General features: G+C 34.2%; 3 protein-coding genes across 6 annotated transcripts; 1 reads left to right on the top strand and 2 right to left on the bottom strand.

The window, feature by feature from the left end:
- Positions 1 to 6,538, bottom strand: LOC110422334 (purple acid phosphatase 15-like). 3 transcript variants are annotated; one of them, XM_021436203.1, is made up of 9 exons: positions 6,062 to 6,538; positions 5,492 to 5,692; positions 4,754 to 4,945; positions 3,580 to 3,910; positions 2,934 to 3,151; positions 2,549 to 2,739; positions 1,710 to 1,994; positions 1,060 to 1,176; positions 1 to 430 (listed from the first exon to the last, which is right to left on the bottom strand). In XM_021436203.1, the coding sequence occupies exons 2-9, from the start codon at positions 5,610 to 5,612 to the stop codon at positions 425 to 427; spliced, it is 1,461 nt and encodes a 486-aa protein (XP_021291878.1). In that variant the 5' UTR covers positions 5,613 to 5,692; positions 6,062 to 6,538; the 3' UTR covers positions 1 to 424. The 3 variants fall into 3 exon arrangements, with proteins under 3 accessions (XP_021291878.1, XP_021291879.1, XP_021291877.1); XM_021436204.1 differs by having other exon boundaries at positions 6,082 to 6,538; XM_021436202.1 differs by having other exon boundaries at positions 5,492 to 6,538.
- A 539-nt stretch (positions 6,539 to 7,077) lies between these two features.
- Positions 7,078 to 12,557, bottom strand: LOC110422333 (purple acid phosphatase 15-like). 2 transcript variants are annotated; one of them, XM_021436201.1, is made up of 8 exons: positions 12,062 to 12,557; positions 10,347 to 10,538; positions 8,943 to 9,276; positions 8,564 to 8,781; positions 8,198 to 8,388; positions 7,770 to 8,054; positions 7,483 to 7,599; positions 7,078 to 7,327 (listed from the first exon to the last, which is right to left on the bottom strand). In XM_021436201.1, the coding sequence occupies exons 1-8, from the start codon at positions 12,327 to 12,329 to the stop codon at positions 7,298 to 7,300; spliced, it is 1,635 nt and encodes a 544-aa protein (XP_021291876.1). In that variant the 5' UTR covers positions 12,330 to 12,557; the 3' UTR covers positions 7,078 to 7,297. The 2 variants fall into 2 exon arrangements, with proteins under 2 accessions (XP_021291876.1, XP_089640514.1); XM_089784388.1 differs by lacking the exon at positions 7,078 to 7,327 and having other exon boundaries at positions 7,471 to 7,599.
- Positions 12,558 to 14,608: 2,051 nt separating this feature from the next.
- LOC110421270 (ER lumen protein-retaining receptor) lies at positions 14,609 to 18,873 on the top strand. The gene is made up of 6 exons (XM_021434821.2): positions 14,609 to 14,976; positions 16,312 to 16,577; positions 16,805 to 16,920; positions 18,183 to 18,256; positions 18,414 to 18,477; positions 18,561 to 18,873. The coding sequence occupies exons 1-6, from the start codon at positions 14,886 to 14,888 to the stop codon at positions 18,595 to 18,597; spliced, it is 648 nt and encodes a 215-aa protein (XP_021290496.1). The 5' UTR covers positions 14,609 to 14,885; the 3' UTR covers positions 18,598 to 18,873.
- Positions 18,874 to 19,959: the final 1,086 nt, after the last annotated feature.

Below are 19,959 nucleotides of genomic sequence, written 5' to 3'. Positions count from 1 at the left end.
AATTTATGAGGAAAATGGCACATCAAAGGGTGATATTAACCCAGTATAGAAACTAAAATGCACAATATTGTAGCAAAACCGTTTTTTCCTCATAAACTATGCTAACCAGTAATTTAGCAATACAATTAGAATGACCTGCGGATGCTGGTGACACCATCTGTTTTCTGCCTAACTAATGATGCTTATAATCGTATACATAAGCCTCTGAAGAATACGAACTTGTATGGATAAACCCCTAATCTTCCTCAAGTACATATGAATGCATCATAAATAATAAAGATTAAAGAATGATTTTGAACTAGTCTAGACATAGAACTATGTAAATCAGAGATAAAGACTGGTGGAGGTCATGGTACCGTAAGCCTTTTTCTGAACGGTTTGCATCTCAATCAGTTACTTTTCTCCTTGAATGAGTCTGAGACTTCTAAACCTGAGTACATCACAGATAAAAACCTGTAATAAATAAGCAAGAAAAAATCCGGGAAGGGGCAGACCATCAGGGGAAATAAAGGTAAAAACATAAAAAAAAAATTATAATTGTTTATTAAGTATAATCTGCATTAACTAAATATCATCGTAAATTCATAATTCATAAACCTTGATAAGTGGCATAGATTTGAAAAAGGCTGCATGGTAACAGTTGCAAAGAAATTCTTTACTAAAATGATAATAACAGTTATGGCAATTAGCTAATCACAAAGGAACGTTTCTCTTTTCAGGGTTTTTAAAAGGTTTGGCTAACATTACCTATATTCAGTTGTGTGTGCAGCAAGTAATCACACCCACCTCAGTTTTATTAATAAGATACTAACATCATTTTTGACCTCCTAAATAAAGCCACAATTTGTCCTTTGGAGTGGACCTTTTTTGTTTATATTTGCATCATGTAGCCATTCTTTCTTGCTCATTCATTGATTTTTACATGCATTTAAGAGACAAATGTTCCATGCAATTCTATTTTCTCATTTTGAGGTTATGACTGCAAAGGTTTGGAGATTTAAAGTTATGCCACTTTTCAGTTTCAATTTCTTTACTTTCAGCCGTCAAAAGCTTAATCACCTTTGGCTCAACTGAGCATCGATCAGGCTCCCTTACTATGTAAATCACATCCCCAGATTCGTAGTAGCGGTCCTGATTACGGTACCAAGTCCACAAGGCATGAGTCTCATTTTTCACCTGTAAGACAGTCAAAACACTACCCATCAGTTTGCACTCTTATATGACTATTCAGAAAGTGAATAACTTCTGTAGATGTTTCTACATAGTTTAATTCACACTGGATATAGCTAATTCCTTGGTAGATTACAGCTAGGGTTTCTCTAGTAAAATTGAATGCTAGCTAGAATTTAATTGGCTACATGAAACTCTGTTAGAATGTACTAAATAAGAAATCCTTAGTGTCCAGCAAAAAAAATGAAGTGGTGAGCAAACTGAAATTTCAATGCTGGTGTTCCACCTTTGTAGGCTCTTTTGAAACAAAAAAAAAAAAAGCGGTAAAATACTTCCTATTTGGTAAATCTTGCTAACTATTTTGCCAATTCAAGATGCAAGATTAAAGTGCCATTGACATCTTAATATTCCGATCTTTGTGTCCTTTTCCAATGATTAGTTGTAAATGACATTGCATGGCAATGTGTGCTAGCTCACATGTAATTTCATGTGCATTAGATCTGTGTCCGTAAGAAAATGAGAGAGACAGTGTGTTGTACCTCAAGAAGCCCATAGCCAAAGCTAGTGTCTCTATATGCACTATAATCAGGCTGTTCGTTCCAACAGAAATTACCAGTTGCCTGGCCTGATGTAAAATTGAATGCACAGAAGCCACCCATAAATCTGTCTGGGGTGGTAGAGGGATCTGGACAATTACCAGGTTCTTCAGCATGCTCAAGTGTCAATTTCTTTTCATTTCCACCACTACCAACTGTGATATAAACAGGACCACATGGATCCAGAGTGTAGTTGTATACTCGGTTTGACCTCTCATAGGCATTAACCTGATTCATTGTGGGAAAATTTCTTCTCAATTTATTTCATTGGCAATAGAACACTATTTAAAGCATGAAACAGATAAGTGAGGAATAAGAACTAAGCAATAGTGTACCCTACATATTTCTCTAACTAGGCCTGTTCTTGTTCTATAAGGAAAAGATATCATGTCAACATTAGCAGAACAGTACTTTCTTCCTTCCATGTTCAGCTGGGATGGAATATTTTAATGGGCACCTTAAAGTTATTAATTAAACACTCCATTAGCCTTAATGGTTTTATCTCCTGATTACATGCATATCCACACTACTACATTTTGAGCATTACTTTGACTCTGATTTGAGAAGCAAAGAACATGTAAGTATCCATGCTAACAAGGACAGTTCTGATATTACCATGTTAAAGTCGGTAGCTGTCCAGACAAGGAAAAAGAATTCCTTTTGTCTGGTACCCCTAATATGCGAAATCAAAGAAATTTTGATTAATTCAAAAACAATGTAATACTATTGTTTGTAGCAATAGTAAATCATGGCCTATCACAGACATGGTAAAATGCTCTTACATGTCCATTGAAAACAAGGTCGACACGATATTCATATAGTAAGTCTTCCATTTCCACTCTCATACACTCTGCTTCTCTGTAATGTTCCTTGTAGGTGCTGTACCAGGGAGGATGCCAAGCAGCTACCAGCCATGGTGTCACACTTCGATTGACATTACTCAGGTCTCTTTCAAGCCAGTTATACTGATCAGCTGCAATCCAGAGAGCAAGATAGTCTCATTATGAGGTAAGTAAACATGATTGGTGGAGAGATAAATAATAATCATTATTCCTTACCGGGAAAAGAATGAGTTAGATGCATGCATAAACCAAATTCACAAGAAGAAAAGACCATATACAAAATAAGAAAGGAAAATAAGGAAAAAGGGTGAATTAATGACTTTACATGATTTATCATAGGAGACATATGCACCGAGCATCACAAAATGTATTCCACCAGCATTAAAAGAATAGTACAATGCGGATGATGACCCACTTTCTTCAGAGGGAAATGCGAATCGAGAACTGTAAGCAGTGAATGTCTGATTATCAGCCTGTTTTTCGATCTCATGGTCCCCTTCTATCACCATTGTTGGAACACTAGCTGTTAGAATCTGCATAAACCTGCCAACAAATATTTCACTTTCATTTCTGATTCTATATCCAATACATCAGGCCCTTTGCATTTGTAAATTCAAAGAGAACCATAGAATTTGAAAAATAAAAAAAATAACAAAAAAAGTTCTCCCAAAGAGGAAAAAAACTTAACTCAAGATCCATGCCTACCACATGTTTTCTACATCAGGCTTAAAGCAGGTTCACTTCAACACAACTACATTAGAGATTTGATAATACAGCTTTGCAATTTTGAGTTAAGTTTCAAGCAATTTTGCTATTTGTCTGATTAGAAGGACCATACCACTCATCTTTGCCATTTCGTAATACTTCACCTTTTATAAACTACTGTTACAAATTGCTCATTCAAAAATTTTCAAGTTGACTGGATAATTGAAGATAATAGTAGGTTATCAGGTAAGATATTGAAGTTTGACCTTCCCCAGTAGTCCCAACGAGGCTGATATGTTTCTTGGAAAGGAGTTTCAGGAAATGAACAAGAGCTGCAGTCAGACAAAGTCCCATTTGTAAGATATAAGTCAGCAAAACTTAGATCCCCAACCAACAAAGCAAGATCTGGATGGTTGGCTAGCATGTGATTAATTGTTGTACTCGTATTATAAGTCAGACCCAGGTCTCCAACCACAGCTACTCTGTTTGGGTAGTCCCCAGGCTGGGAAGGCATTGTTCTGAAATAATGAACATCACTCATTGCTTGTTTAGAAGGATCTCCGCATTGATATTCATACAGAGTATCAGGATCCAACCCTGCGGAAAGACATGATATTAAATGTGATAACAACTGAAAAATTCAAGATTATGTGCGTTCAAGTGCACCCAAAATGCAAACATCTCCCTCCCCTCCATGCATGAAGGACAAATATTATGTTAGAATTTGTTTGTTTAGTTTTAAGCAGATATTTACTTTTAGGTAAGAAGTTCTTTGTATTGCTTGTCTTTGAGAAAACTACATCACCTCTCACCAAATTGTACATAATTATCTTGAAATTCAACTTAGATTCATGGAAAACTGGGTAGAAGTTTAAGTCTGAGTATGAACCCAAATGAACCAAAATGTTGTTGTAACTGAAACCATCAAGAAGGAAAAATATGTGTTTTTGATTGACTAATAGAGCATTAAGCCAGATATAGGCTGACATTATTTGTTTATCGTCGAATATTCAAGCATAATAATCTTGAATCAATGAATATGCTAGTGCAACAAGAAAACTTGTGAAAGAAAAATTAGTAAATACAGTCCAAAGAACAAATCAACAATATTCCATAGTTCAATTTTTTATGATCAATCATTTAGTCATGAGGAATAGGTGCCCTACTATATATAATTCTTTAGAAGTGCTTTGATCTCTCTCTATATATCGACATAATTCACATTAGTGGGTTGGAAAGTAGAAACTACGGTAATGCAAACTGCAAAAAACGGCTATGGATGAGAATCCAGTAAAGACCTCAATGCTTCCTGAGGTATAGACAACAAAATAAACAGAACAGAATAGACTACAGAGGAACTTTTGATTGAAAACCGAACAAACACTTGAAGAGCCTAAAAAGTGGATAGCTCTAGCAACAAAACAGATGGATTATGTGTACCTGTGACAAGAACACAATGTATAATTCCAGAAGTGTAGCTTTTGAGGCCTTCATAAGTATATTGTTGGCTGTAAACAAAGGAATTGCCTGTAGCTTGATTATTTCTGCCTGAGTTAAACGTTCCATATTGGACAACACTTGCTACACTTTGAGGATCCAGTGGTTTTATATCATCACCAAATTGAAATTCCCCTGAAAACATAGTTCATAAAAAATTAGAAAGTAAGCAAATGCCGCGAGCAGATTTGAGGAAGACAAAGGGATAATCGAATTTCACATGCCTTCCCAACAGACATCAGTAAGAAAGTTTTAAATGGTTTGCTTCCATGTGGCCATTTGACCAATTTCTATTGACTTCTTAAACAAATTACCACTACACCATATATAACAGCATATGAAACTTTGAACTCCAGATAAAAAGGGTATATAAAAGCACCCCAAATCTCAGAACAGTACATCATCATGGGGAAAAAGAAAACAGTTTTCACGCAATGGCACAAGGACTTCAATGACTCGAGACATTTTGTTTTGCCTGTTAGCTGACAATAACTGTTTCTGGTAGCAAATCTTTACTTGTCTTAAAGCACCATAAACTGATATTAATTAGTTAAAATCGAAGTTTCAAACTGCATGTCCACGTTTGCCATGCCTTTTACTAGAACGAAATGAGGAAGTAAAGACTAGATAAAAGAATACATAAACAACATAATGCAGCATAGAAAAGAAGAAGAAAGGTACCGGTGACCCAAGAAATCCAAACTGAGGAAGAATTTGAAGACAGAGAAACTGAAATCTGTTCTGGCTGAAAATCAAGCGTTGGCCTTTGCAAACTAGTATCATTATATGGCAAGCTAGTCATATTTCCAATAATGCTAGTGTTTACAGGCACAGTTACTGGCTTGAAGGGTCCTTCAAGGGTTGTTGGTATGTCCCCATTAACTACAAACATCAAGCTCAGCAGAATTAAGCAATGTAGTGGCCCATTGAAGAACACCATAGCCAAAACCATTACTGGGTTTTTCTTTGCATGAACAAAAAAACAGAGAAGAGGTTAATAACTAGAAAAAAGAAAGCTATCAGAGAGTGGCAAATGTTTTAGAAGTCATATAGAAACAGAGAAAGAGAATGGTACGAATCTGATAGCATAAAGCAGAATATAAAAGCGAGATTAAAACATGAGAATAGTCTCATAGAGGAGAGTTGAATTATTTATTTAGGTACGGTACAAAGATAAAGATAAATTAGAGAAGCATTATTCTAAGATTATAATATTGGATCAACTATAAAATGTTGTAATCCTTATCATACAGTAATTTCCCCAGGCTCACTTTTAGTCCCTTTGGACTACTTCACAAGTAGTCAGGCACTAGTAAAGACTCTTTTGAGTTCTGACATTGTTTGCTTTTTGAATGATGCAAGGACTTCCCATCTTCTCTTTTAGTTGAGCATGGAATCATGGGTTCCTCTGCTTTTATAGGCTTCTAAGTGGAGAGACAGAAGGATACACGGCAAACTTATCAATTATAGAATCTAGGGTGTCAAGTACCGCCACGTCCCATCCACTTTTGACGCTCCGTTAAGGTTCGGAATACCCGTTCAGACTTGCGACCATGGCATAGGAGGACTTAGAAAGCACGGAGGATGCTACAGAAACATGGGTTCTTTAATGAATGGGTTACTGACTGTTAGCCGACAAAGTTGTGGTGCCAACTAAATTTTTTCGGCGGTTGAAAAGTGAACGCCACCAAACTCTCATTTGCACCTAAACGTGGACTTCTTAGCATGTTTTCCTGTTGTATAGTTAAATGATAGATAGTTGCAGACATTTTCAATTATTATATTTGAAACTTTAATTTAAAATAAAAACAAGAGAAAATCAAAGTTGCATGTGAAGGGCATTTCAGTGGAGAATGACTGTTGATCAATTGAATGGTTAAGGGGTGGAAGCTGGAGTAATCCCGTGAACAAACAGTGCAATTATGGGTCCCCGTGATAAATTTTAGCTGCGGGCTTTGGCCCAGTGGGGGGGTTTGACCTCCAAGGGTTCAAAGCCTGATTCTCCTGAAACTTGGGCCAAAGGTAAAACCCGACTGAGCCCATCCAAGCCCGCCCATGGTGACCTCTTATTATACCTCAATAATGTCTCAATGTCACTGTGATAGTATTTCCGTTTGCCTTGTGTCTTTGATATTTCGCAAGTGCTGTTTATCTATCAGGCTTATAGATATGTAAAAGTAATGCTAACAAGCCATCTTGAGTTCCTGGGTTATCATTATAACTAACTTACCTTTAGCTTGGCTGTCTCATTTGTCATTCTCTTGCACTGAACAATAATAATTTTGTCATTTGTAATATGACAGAAAGAGTGTAATGAATTACTCATAAGAGATGATGGTACAATATATTGACACATTGAGATCAATTTTTATTCATGTACTGCAAGTACACGGGAGACTATAACAATGAAATGATCCTTTTGAATCTTTGATTATCTGCTTTTCAATCTTTCTGTATACTACTAGGTTGTGCTTTGGGAGTCTGCGCTCATCCTCTACGGTTATAACCTGGGTTTACCTAGCAAAATGAACAAAAAGAAACTAAGCTATTGTCAATCTCTGTGATCAGAAGCCAGTGTGATGACATCATACAGTTTGATAATGTCAGAAAATTTCTTTTAACTTGAACGACTCTTTGAATATACAAAAGCTTAATTCAGACTAATTAATTACCTCTGGTTCAACAGGGCACCTTTCAGGTTGCCTTACTATATATATCACATCACCGGTAGTGCCATAAGCGTCTTGATTGCGGTACCAAGTCCAGAGAGCATGAGTCTCGTTTTTAACCTGTAAACCACTTCCAGCTGATTAGTTTGTGATCAAATCTATACCATAATTAAACAAGGCAACTTTCTATACACAAGGATTTAATAATATGTTAGAAGGCTTCTTTGAATGGCACATTCAATTTTAAGCACTTCTATTGGAAGAACCTCAATATAGTTTATGCAGTGTACCTCTAGAATTCCATGGCCAAAGCTGCTTTCTCTGTATGCACTATAATCAGGCTGCCTGTCCCAGCAGAATTTACCAGCTGCTGGGCCTGATGTGAAGTTAAATGCGCAAAACCCACCCATGAATTTATCTGGAGTGGTTGATGGTCTCGGGCAGTTCTCAGGTTCATCAGCATGTGTAATTGCCCTTTTTTCTCGGTTGCCACCATCACCAATTGCAATATGTACAGGACCACAGGGATCCAAGCTGTAATTATACACTCGGTTTGACCTCTCGTAGGCATGAACCTGTTGATTATTGCCAAATGAACAATATCCATCAGCTCTCCAGTGAATGTAATTTTTCATTGAAAAACAACAATTGGATGCATTTGTTCACATCTATTTCTGAAAATTCAACTAGAAATCATTCATTCTGGAACTTGACTTACATGTCCATTGAAGACTATGTCAACTCCATACTTGTATAATAATTCTTCCATTGCCACTCTCATACACTCTGCTTCTCTATAATGCGCAGTGTAGGTGCTGTACCAAGGAGGATGCCATGTAGCAACCAACCATGGAGTTACATTTCTGTCAACTTTAGCAAGGTCCTTCTGTAACCACCGGTATTGATCCCCTGTAAAAAAAAGAGTCAAAGAGTCTGATAATATGGTTCTTAAGACTAGGCGATTGGCTCTTTTCGGTTCTATATCTCTGGGGTGACTCTCTTAAGGCTAATGCTTGCATTGGACTTACAGATGATCAGGAAGGGAAGGTTGACAGTACGTAAAGAGGTTGCCCTTTGAGCTCACCTGATCTGTTATAGTTGGTGTAACCGCCTAGCATCACAAAATGTATGCCACCTGCATTAAAAGAATAATAGAACGTCGATGATGATCCACTCTCTTCGGATGGAAATGCAAATCGAGCACTGTAAGCTGCAAATGTCTGCTTCCCAACTTGTTCTTCTATCTCATGGTTCCCTTCTATCATCATTATAGGAACTTTGGACACCAGATGCTGCATATATCTGATAACAAGTCCACCGCGATGATGTTGTCAGTTAAATAACTTGTTTCTAAATGCTAACTGCAAATGTAAGAGAAAGTAATTTGCTTGGGAACCAATTGAAATTATCAGAAAGATACAGATAACAGTCCCAAAAGAAAATGTCAAGAGTTCTTGTTTCACCTTCCCCAATAATCCCAACGAGGCTGATAGGTTTCATGAATAGGGCTATTAGGAAAGGAGCAGGAGTAGCAGTCAGCACCAGTTCCATTGGTTAGATACAGGTTTGCATAGCTTGCATCCCCAACTAACAGGACAAGATCAGGATCATTTCTCATCAGGTGACCAATTGTTGAAGTTGTATTATAAGTAAGCCCCAGGTCTCCAACAACTCCAATTCTTGCAGGATAACTCCATGGACAAGAAACTGGCATTGTTCTAAAATAGTAGACATCACTCATTGCTGAGATGGAAGGGTCTCCACATTGATAGAAATATAAGGTGTCAGGTTTCAAACCTGCAAAATTTTCATCTTCGTTGATCAAGGCGTTCAAAGTTTGACAAATTGCCATTTCACATAAATACAAGTGACATTTATGGAAAAAAAAAAAAAAGGTAAATTGAAGCGGTTCTTGATTATATGAAAGAAGCCTTTAAACTCCTCATTTCTTTTGGATTGTTGGTATAGGCTCTTTCAATTATTGTTTGATCCATCCATATTTTCAATGAAACATGACAAAAGACAGGATGTAAGGAATGACGCGCATTTGATTCCTACTTTCAGTCTCTTTACTAATGAATAGACAAGCACTCAAACCAATCAAATTGAATCAGAAATTGCTTCTCCATGGAGGCAAAGGTTTCATTTAAGGATTGGGATTTGAAGTCATTGGAAAGTTGTTCCAGGCAGCTGAGTGTCAGCGTAGTGCTTCCCATATTATTGAGGTTTGGACTGTAAAACCTACTAAGTATTGCGCAATGGGAATTGGTGAGTTACCATCACGTCCTGCGGGTCCTACTTATTAGCTTAGCTAGGTTGGCTTCTTGAAGATGATGACTGCTAATGACGTTCTTTGGCAGCATTAATCCCTTTCAAGCGTCGCTTGTATATTTTTTCATTTGATGCTTGCATTCATTTCAAACCCACCAAGCGAAATTGATGCTTATGTCATATAGAATTTTCAAACCACTAGATGAATATGAATGTGATAGCACAAGTTGTGTAGCTATTAACTATGGGATGAGACCAATGATACCGATTAAATCAAGTGAAATAGAAACAGAAAAGAACAAGTAATAACAGTCCATCACTTTTCCAGTACTTGATCGAATTGCTGCTGTTAATAAACTTAAACAAAGCCCTCAGGCAACAAAAATCAGAACAGATCAATCCAGTAATAGTTCCTCACAAGGCAACAAACTTAATGTCTTATTGGGTTAGATACTAGACTCCTCATTGCGTTGGATTGTCATGGATATATACACCAGGGACCATAATAAAGGATATATAGTAAATGAGCACTTCCAAGAACTGACAGACCAATTGCGTGTAGAAGAAAACAAAAAAGCAGAAAAGAAATAAAAGACCTGAGAGGCGAACGTGATGGATAATTCCAGAGGTATAGTTGTGGAGGCCTTGGAAAGGATAAAGTTGGCTATAAACAAGGGAATGGCCCATTGCTTGATGAGTCAATGGGAATCTCGACATGCCATAGCGAACAACGCTTGCCACACTTTTTGGATCCAATGGTTTTACATCATCGCCTATTTGAAATTCCCCTGCAATTTTTTCGTTTCAATTAACATACTGAATTAATTGGAGTGGAAAAAAAGTACATAAAGATTTAAAAATGAAAATGATGAGTTAATCAATTATTTTAAATGTTTCATGTAAACTAATATTTCTACAGTAAACTAATAAAAAAAAAAAACAAAATATAGAATAATGTAAAAATCTCAAAAACTTATAAATAATGAAATATTCAAACAATGAAAAAATATTTGTTTTTTAAAGTCTAACTCAGTGTCACTTCCATGTCTATTATAATCTTGTGAATGTCAAAGTCTTTCAAACCATATAAGGACCCCATCCATAATGTCATAGTCTCGCATTGTAACGATTCAAGTCCAATCACTGATTCAGTAACTTTTTGAGTTAAAATCACGTGGACTTTAAAAGTTTAAGTTCAAGTTACTAGTAATAGTAAATTTAAATTGTTATATAGGTTTTAACAATCATATTCACAGCAGATGAGAACATCAAAGATTTGAGTAGGTGAGATTGTGATACACAACATTCAATATCTGATGTGAATGTGATTATTAAGACCTATATAACAATCCAAGTCTACTATTACTAATAACTTAAGTTTAAGTTTTTAAAAGTTTTAGGCCAAAAAATTGTTAGATCAGTGATTGGATTTGAATTGTTACACATTTTACAATTTACATTAACAAATTATTTTTTTAAAAATAGTTTTATTAATTAATCTCGACAACTTAAAAATGTCATTATAAGTCTAAGATTGTAACCCTCAGAGACTTCCCATGACATATCATAGGACCGTTTGGGCAAAACCTTGAACAATTGGCAAAAGATTAGTTGCTTGAAAAAGTTTCAAGACAGCTAAACAAAGATCAGCAGAAACAGGGAGCTAAGGTGGACATTAACAATTTATTTATTATATAGACCATGAAAAAAAAATTATTATACTAACTTTTTAGAGTTTATAAGATTTGGTGCATGATTTATACAATAGGGATGAATTATGACTTATCATCTCATCCAAATTAATAAGCATATTAGTACTTAAATTTTTAAAATTTTAATTAAATAGTATTTAATTGAATTAATTAATTCTTTAAAGTAGAACACACAAACATATAAAGCTTCAAAAAGTTTTAAACTTAAGGTGGTAAAAGTGGGATTTTGTTTTGTTTTGTAGAACTCTTGCATGAGAAGAAGAAAAGAAAGAAAGAAAGAAAAGCTTTTTATTTTATAAACTTTGAAAGAACATTTGTCTTTTGCTTCTCATAAAACCAGAGTAGATAGTTATTGGTGGAGTCAAGATTTTAAATTAGAGGGTTGAAATTAAAAAATTTAATATTTAAAGAGACAAAATTATAAATTTTTTTAAAAATAAAAATAAAATAAAGAAAAAATATAAATTTTGGAATTTTGGGCCCAAGCTATACCACCGGTTTTAATGCTAACAAAACAGTCTAATCTTCTGAAATACATAGGAAAATCAAATAAAAAGCTGAAGAGAAAACAACATGATCATGGTAAAGAGAGAGATCACCTGTAATCCAAGATATCCAGACTGAGTCATAGTTTGTAGAGAGAGAGACTTTGATTTGCTCAGGCTGCCAACCTTTAACAGGCCTTTGAACTCGAGGATCAGTGTCAGGCAAGTCTACGGCATGGCCACGGAAACTCTTATCAAGAGGGACTGTCACAGGCTTGAAGGGTCCATCCAGTGTGGTTGGAATAGCCCCATCGACAAAGGTTAAGCTTAGTAGAACGGAAAGAAACATTACAACATGCAAAGAAACTGAAACTGATCCCATGTCTCAAGCTTTCATGCAAGGCTAAGATACGAGAGGGAAAATAACTTTTAGTCAGGCAGAGATAAAGAGAGGGCAAAGCAGAGGTTTGTTGGAGAAAGAATAACAGGAAAAGGACAACTATCTATATACAGTTATGATGGTGATATTAACGCTCTGAGAAGCTTGAAGGTCTATACATGTATATATATAGACGAGGTTGGGGAAGCTGAAGCTGAGTTTATATGGAGAATATACATATATAGGACAGTTGAAAAGGAAGGCAAAAGGACGTTGGAAAGGAAAGCATTAATATTGAGTGAAGGAAGCTATTTGGAGATGTGTTTTCACCATGAAAATGGCTTTTCTTTATCCAAAAAGCGAAGTAAAATGGTTTTCTTTTGTGGCCAGTTACTTATATCCTGCAAAATTCTCGTTTTAAGTTCATTTTGTTATATTGTATGAAGTGGGCAATCGTTTCTTGTATTGCTAGTATTTTGTTTATTATATTTGTCTTTTCCTTTGGACTGTTTCAACTTATTTACAAGTCACTGGCTTGCCTTTGAATTAATGCTCCTTTGATTGGAACTTCAAGTCTTTAGTTGGGATATTCCTTTGGTGTTATCGATCTTATATATGGCCTTGATTACCATAAAATATAGCTGTAAATTCATTCATAGTTGCTGTAAAAAATTGGACAATTGAAGAATATTTGTTGTTTGTATTCACCGAGATTATTCTAACATTTTATAGCAACAATATAATTAAAAACCCTCTGTCTCTTCCTAAGTGCTTTCCATCTTTTTTAAAAAATTTAGTTTTATTTTGTTTTCTTTGGCATTTTAAATTATTAGAAATAATGAATCCACGAGATGAATATATATCATTCAAACAAAAAAAACAGATAAATTTTTGTTTTTCTAGTTAATTAAGTTTATTAGTAAAATTTTGAAAAAAAAACTTTTAAAAGACTCCTAAATTATTTAACAAAATTCAAATAAACTCTTATTCTTTTATTACATTTAATTAAATTATATTTTTGTTTTAAATTAAATACATACCTTTATGACTAACTGTTACTACTCAAAATGACATTTATCATTTTATATTTACGTAAAGTTGATGTGGAGAATGAAAATGTTACATGATCATATCAATGTATTACATTAATATATAACACATCATCATCTATTTGGAAATTTTAACATGCCACATTAACATTATATGGTATAAAATGATAAATAGCATTTTGATTAACAATATTTAATTAACCGTCAATTATAAAGACTTATTTAATTCAAAATAAAAATATAAAGACTTAATTAAACATAATCAAAAAATATTTTTTTAAAAAATTAAAATAAAAAATATAAAAAATTATGTAATATTAAGCTACTCATTATTTGCTCCAACCTTTACTCATTCTTACAAACCCAATTTCAAAGTCTCTTTGTCTGTACCAATTATCTCTTGAAAGCTCCTAATATATTATATTGACATAATATTCAAATAAATTCTTAAACTATTCAAAAATATTTAAATAAGTTTTTTATTTTTTTATTATATTTAATTAAGTCCTCGTATTTTTATTTTAAATCAAATAAGCTTTTATTATTAATGATTAACTAATATCATTAACAAAAATATCGCTTGTCATTTTATATCCATATGATATTGATATGACATTGATGTGAAATGTAAAAAATACCACATAATTATATTATCATATCATGTCATCATCAATTATAATATACTAGTATACCACATCATAATCAATTATGATATTTTAACATACCGTGTCAGCATAATGTGACATATAATAACAAATAATATTTTAACTAAGTTAATCATTAATCATAAAGAGCTATTTGATTTAAAATAAAAAATATAAAAATTTATTTAACTCAAAATAAAACATAAGAGCTTGATTAAACACAATAAAAATATAAAGACTTATTTAAATTTTTTTGAATAGTTTATGAGTTTTTTTGGTATATTATTCCTATTATATTACATTTTTTTTCCTTAAGTGCATCATTTTATTTTAATTATTTTTCAATTTTTGACATAATATTTTCCTTGTTAAAACTCAAAACTGTTATATTTTGGACCAGGCCCGATATAAGTATTCTCCATGGATACAACGTCCAGAATGGGCAGGCCACAGACCCAAATCTAGGCCCATATATGAACTTGCCCTCAACTATTTTATTACAAGCTCAACACCCAAATATAGGCCCATTACTAAATACCATAAAAATAAAATATTTCCCCATTTTTTTCACTCTTTTTCCTGTGTTCTCGGAAAAGAAAGGAAAGGAAAGGAATAAATAATTCCCTGAAAACAAACAAAACAAGGCAGAAAAATCCCAAAACAGAGAGAGAGAGAGAAAAAAAAGAAACTAGCCGTTTTTCTTTTGGATCAATCGGAGATCTACTAAATTTTTCCTCGAGAAATAAACTTTCCCGGTTGATCCTTACAATAAAAAAAAGGAAAGAAAGAAAAAAAAACCATCACTTTACATCTTTTTTTGAATTTTCACAAATCTTTTGGGAAAGTTTCAGAAACGAAAAAAGAAAATGAATATATTCAGATTAGCAGGGGACATGACCCATTTATTCAGTGTTCTTGTTTTGCTTCTCAAGATCCACACCATCAAATCTTGTGCTGGTACGTGCACTTTTCAAATGTTTGCTTTATTTTCTTCCGGGTTCATTTTATTTTATTTTATTTTGTATTTGTGTCAATGATTTACTGCTTAAGAATAATAAAATTGGGTTTTTAGGCTGTATTGAATGTGGGTTTTTGTTAATTTGTTACTTTGTTTGAGTTTTTGTACGTTTTATTGATAACCTAAAGTGGAATTATGTGAAATGTGGAAGTGTAGCTTAATAGAAAAATGTGACTTTTTTGTATATTGTTGGATGCAGATTTATGTACTTTTTCTAAATGGGTTTTTGATAATTTAAATGTGTATGTATTTATGTTTGACGTTTAGAAGCAAGGAAGCATGATCAGCTAGGACGTCATATGGTGCTTCTATTTTGTTGTTGGATTTAATGATGATGTTGAGAGAAAAGGGTTTCTATTAGGTGGTTTTGTGAGAGTTATGGCATCTTATTTTTGCTAATTTTCGTTCAATTTGTAGCAATAAATCTAAAGGGATTTGAAATTTGCTGTACGAACATCTTTTGACTGGGAGGTTTTATGAAGATAAAAAGACTGATTATGTTTTGTAGGATTATATTGTAGGCTACTTGTTGTTATGTCTTCGTGGCCTATGTTTGATTTTGAGACAAACATGATAAAAACTGTTTATGATGAGGGCCTCAAAATGTAACTGTAGCTGAGCCCTCAGCCCTGGGAGAGTTGATCTGGGGTGGCAATGTCACCTAACTTTAGAGTTGCTTGGTCAGAATGATTATTCTGTTTTAGACAACTAGCTTAGGGGGAAATTTTCATTTTCTGTTTTAAAATGTTACTTTGGGGTGGGGTGATGGGAGGAGTCAAGGTTGGCTAAAGTCCTTTACTTGGTGGAAGTCTAGGCAGTCACTAAGAGAAGTTGGAGATGCTATCAATTGATAATGTAGTGAGCAAAAGCTTGCCAAGATTGAGTGACCATATGCTTAAATGATTGAGATTCTATCACATTATGATGGAGTGTTTCACAGCTTTTGCTTATTAAATTACATATGCATAGAGAGCATCTCGGCCATGATAGTATCATGGAAAAAGTATAGCATGTGATGAAACTCAAATAGTGGGGATCCTAAATGATTACTTGTATTTATTCATGGGCATGCTACCGCATTGGATTTAACTCAGGCAAGATTCCCATTGGGCCTCATCTTTTCCTGTCTTATTCTGTACTTACATGGCTCCATTGTGCCATTGTGCTATTGTGTCTCTGCGTACTACATTCAGTTCTCTCCAAGTCATGTCTCATGAGCTGTTTTCTGCCTCTGAATCTTTTATGTATGATATGAGTTTCTAACTTTTCTGTAGGCATTTCCCTGAAGACTCAGGAACTCTATGCTATTGTCTTTGCTACTCGCTATTTGGACATATTCACTAATTACATCTCGCTTTATAACACGATTATGAAGCTAATATTCTTGGGGAGCTCTTTCTCAATTGTATGGTACATGCGACGCCACAAGATAGTTCGTAGATCTTATGATAAGGACCAGGATACATTTCGCCATTATTTCCTTATGCTGCCTTGCCTAATTCTGGCCCTTATTATAAATGAGAAGTTCACCTTCAGGGAGGTATCAACATCTTTCTATTTATTTGTTGGATATAACTGTGTGTTTTATTTCCATGTAGTCATTACAATCATGATGTTGTATGTTAATCTATCATCGTTAACTTAGAAGCTTTGTTAAACTGTTTATGTTTATATTAATTATTCATTGAGAAATTATGAGGTTCTGTTATCTTACAGAATATATATTTTCATAAATTGATATTTGTCTAAAAAAAATTGCTTGAGCAGGTGATGTGGACATTTTCCTTATATTTGGAAGCTGTTGCAATACTTCCTCAGCTTGTATTGTTGCAAAGGACTAGAAATATTGACAACTTGACAGGACAATATGTGTTTCTCCTCGGGTAAACTTCCTCTCTTAGATCCTAATCAGTTTTAAGTCTGCCATAATTTTATTAAGTTTCATGAAGGACCCTTACTTCCTAGCTTTCATTTCCCTATAATGTTGCCTCCTTTTGTGTTAAATTTAGCAAAGAAAAAAAAATCTAAACAGAGTTGACATCATATTTTCCCTTGGTCGCCACTGATTTTCTTTTTCAGGAAAAGCTGATATGGTTTTATGTTGAACTGAAGTTTTAGTTTTGAATGTGATTACCTATGCCTGATATCTTGCAAGTACAACTTTTATTTCTTATATTACATTTTTTTGGTGCTTTCTTCTCACTTTGTATTCTTGAACACTGTTTCCTGTATATCTATATCTGCTACTGCCATGAGTTAGGAGATGAGACAAGATTAAACCATTATAAGATTTCTAGCAGTTGTATTAAGTTGTGAAGAAAGGCAAACCAAAAGTGAGGAGCTCCCTATATCCTGTAGGAGATTGATTTGATTTTGACCTCCTGCTGCAGTAAGCATGAGTGGGAGTAAGGAAGAGTTCAAGAAATCAGTTTGTTCAACATCTTGAATTGCAAAAGAAATGTTTTGTGGAGTTTTCTAAGAAAGTGGCCAAGATCTGCAACCTTAGGCCCCATTAAGTTTTAGGAGAAGTGCAAAAAGGGTTAAGTAGAATATACATTTTTGGGGCTATTAGGGATGAGGCTGGGATGAGAATTGACAAGGGGATTTTAATACAAGCTTTTAGATTGAAGAAGTTTGCTTCTCAAAGGACTGAAATATTAGGAGCAATGTTGATTTCAAAAATTCATATCCCCTTAGCATTTAGTACTTCTGTTTGTTTATTTGTTTTTGTTTTTTTTTTTTATTATTTTGAAGAGAGGAGGGGGTGGTGGTGTTGGGGTTGGGTTAGCAAGCTTGTTGCAAACTTTTGCACTCATCATTTGACAAGTTTTTGCAATATTATCTTCGACACACCAATAACCGAACTGCCTTTGGTTTCATCTCTTTTTGCAATCTTATCTTTGACACACCATTAACCAAACTACCATTGGTTTCATCTCTTTTCACAATCATTGTTGGTTTATGTTTTGATTTCAGTTCATACCTTAAACTTCAAGATCATAGTGCAGAATGGATCCAATGGAAAATTTCATATTACCTCACTTTAGTTCCTTGATATGTATATATCTATTTTTTCTTTATAACTCATGTAACATCTTGATGGTTTATTGTTGGTTAAAGACTAATGTAATTCCTTTTATTGCAGTGCATACCGGGCATTCTACATATTGAACTGGATTTATCGGTACTTTACTGAAGAGCACTTTGTCCACTGGATAAGTATGACTCTCTCTCTCTCTCTGTGCCTGCCCTTCTCACCATGTGTCGGTGCCCATAAGGCCTTGGTGTATGAAGAATGATTGTGATGTACCTCTTTGCATGCGTTTGAGATATTTTATGTTTTATTCTAACATGTTGTCTATATGCTTTCTTGCAGCTTGGATATCAGGGCTTGTCCAGACATTGCTTTATGCTGATTTCTTCTACTATTACTTCCAGAGGTAAGCACCTCAATCACTCTGAAAAATGCTTTACACTTATGTTGATGATTGGAAAGAATCTGATTATCTTTCTATGGCTGCAGCTGGAAGAACAATGTCAAGCTCGAATTACCTGCTTAAGAGTTTTTAGCGGTGCAAGTTTGTAAGTGGCATGCATAGGTATAAGCTGGTCTGATTGATTATCGATACTTGGCATTCGTTAATTTGCCCCCATGTTTTGGGGTACTTTTTGCAAACTTGTAGGCAACAAAACTTGGTTTAATACCCTCAATACCATATCCCTTAAGAGATTCTAGTGCATATTCTTTATATAAAAGCTGATTGGATAAGTAATTTTAACCCACATTACCATACTGTGGATTCTTTGTAATGTAAAAAATTTTAAACTTATTCAAATGGTTGTGCATGTGGACTACTGAATTATTATATGCTTGTGGTCTTTTTGGGTACAACGTTCAACCGCAGCATTCATCTCGGAAGGACAAATAGAGAAAGAAAAATTTTTTGGCTGTGGTAATCACTTTCACTTGACAAGCATCGCTCGTGCATTTCAATCGTTAGTTTATGAAGAGGTTTCAAGCTCAAATATTTTAACTTTCAGGCCGTTGCATGGAAAAGGAAGAAGTTATGGTAAAAAAGATGTCATCATACCTCAGCATTAAGAAGAAAATGAAGGTTCCAACCAGTTTTCCATAGATTTTAAAACCAACTTTTAAAATGTGAGTTGTATTTTCGATCCTCCCTGTGTCACGAGTTAAAACATTTGACCAATGCCATGATCGCTACATATGGCCAGTAAATAATTCCCATAATCAGCCTGAGATGGCAATAAAATCAGTCAGACAATGAGCAATGAAACCAGAGGAGCTGATATCCAAAAGAGAAACAAATTAAGAAAAGGAAATGGATTAAAAACTAGACAAAAATCAACAGAGAGAAAAATTAGAACAAGACAAGCGAGTCACCTGAACTGAGATGAGAACCAAAATGGGAAAAAGAAACCCCAAAGAAAATGCTAGTAGCTGTCAACAATCAAATGGGAGATGCCAATCAATACGTGAGCTAATGAAACCCAACTATTTAAGTATTTTTTTAACTTAAGTTATCTCCATGTGTTATATATATTTCATATATGAATCACATATAATAGACAATTAATAATTTAATAAAAATTTATTATATAAATTTATGTGAATTTTATATAATAATTTCACGATATAAACAAATGATGATTCTAAAATAGTTAATATTATGATAATTTTTAAGACATTTTAACTGAAAACTATATCAGGAAATTGAAAAAATGTTACCTTATAGGATGTAATAAATTGATTTTTTTGGGTCAAAGAATTTGACGAATTAGTGGTTATCTACAGTGGGCTCTAAAGTAAATTGGCTTTCGAACTTTTGTCTCTTCAAATTTTTCTCAGGGTTAATTGTAATACTAATTTCCAGAAGCATTCTCAGTCAAATCTCAAGGTC

Source organism: Theobroma umbraticum, unplaced genomic scaffold (genome assembly GCF_002168275.2).
Source record: "Theobroma umbraticum cultivar Fairchild unplaced genomic scaffold, ASM216827v3 scaffold_130.0, whole genome shotgun sequence".
Taxonomy (NCBI): domain Eukaryota; kingdom Viridiplantae; phylum Streptophyta; class Magnoliopsida; order Malvales; family Malvaceae; genus Theobroma; species Theobroma umbraticum.
Note: the sequence above shows the minus strand (reverse complement) of the source record. Positions and strands in the feature narration are given on the sequence as shown.

What these genes read in the sequence shown, in the direction of transcription:
- LOC110422334 (XM_021436202.1), bottom strand. Translation starts at nt 5,762, where the DNA reads ATGGTTTTGGCTATGGTGTTCTTCAATGGGCCACTACATTGCTTAATT. An exon ending in TTGGATTTCTTGGGTCACCG is followed by an intron (nt 4,946 to 5,491) that starts GTACCTTTCTTC and finishes CTATGTTTTCAG; the next exon opens with GGGAATTTCAATTTGGTGAT. An exon ending in TTGGCTATGGGCTTCTTGAG is followed by an intron (nt 1,177 to 1,709) that starts GTACAACACACT and finishes ACTGTCTTACAG; the next exon opens with GTGAAAAATGAGACTCATGC.
- LOC110422333 (XM_021436201.1), bottom strand. Translation starts at nt 12,329, where the DNA reads ATGGGATCAGTTTCAGTTTCTTTGCATGTTGTAATGTTTCTTTCCGTT. An exon ending in CACCAACTATAACAGATCAG is followed by an intron (nt 8,389 to 8,563) that starts GTGAGCTCAAAG and finishes TTTTTTTTACAG; the next exon opens with GGGATCAATACCGGTGGTTA. An exon ending in TTGGCCATGGAATTCTAGAG is followed by an intron (nt 7,600 to 7,769) that starts GTACACTGCATA and finishes AGTGGTTTACAG; the next exon opens with GTTAAAAACGAGACTCATGC.
- LOC110421270 (XM_021434821.2), top strand. Translation starts at nt 14,886, where the DNA reads ATGAATATATTCAGATTAGCAGGGGACATGACCCATTTATTCAGTGTT. An exon ending in CAATATGTGTTTCTCCTCGG is followed by an intron (nt 16,921 to 18,182) that starts GTAAACTTCCTC and finishes CTTTTATTGCAG; the next exon opens with TGCATACCGGGCATTCTACA. An exon ending in GCACTTTGTCCACTGGATAA is followed by an intron (nt 18,257 to 18,413) that starts GTATGACTCTCT and finishes GCTTTCTTGCAG; the next exon opens with CTTGGATATCAGGGCTTGTC.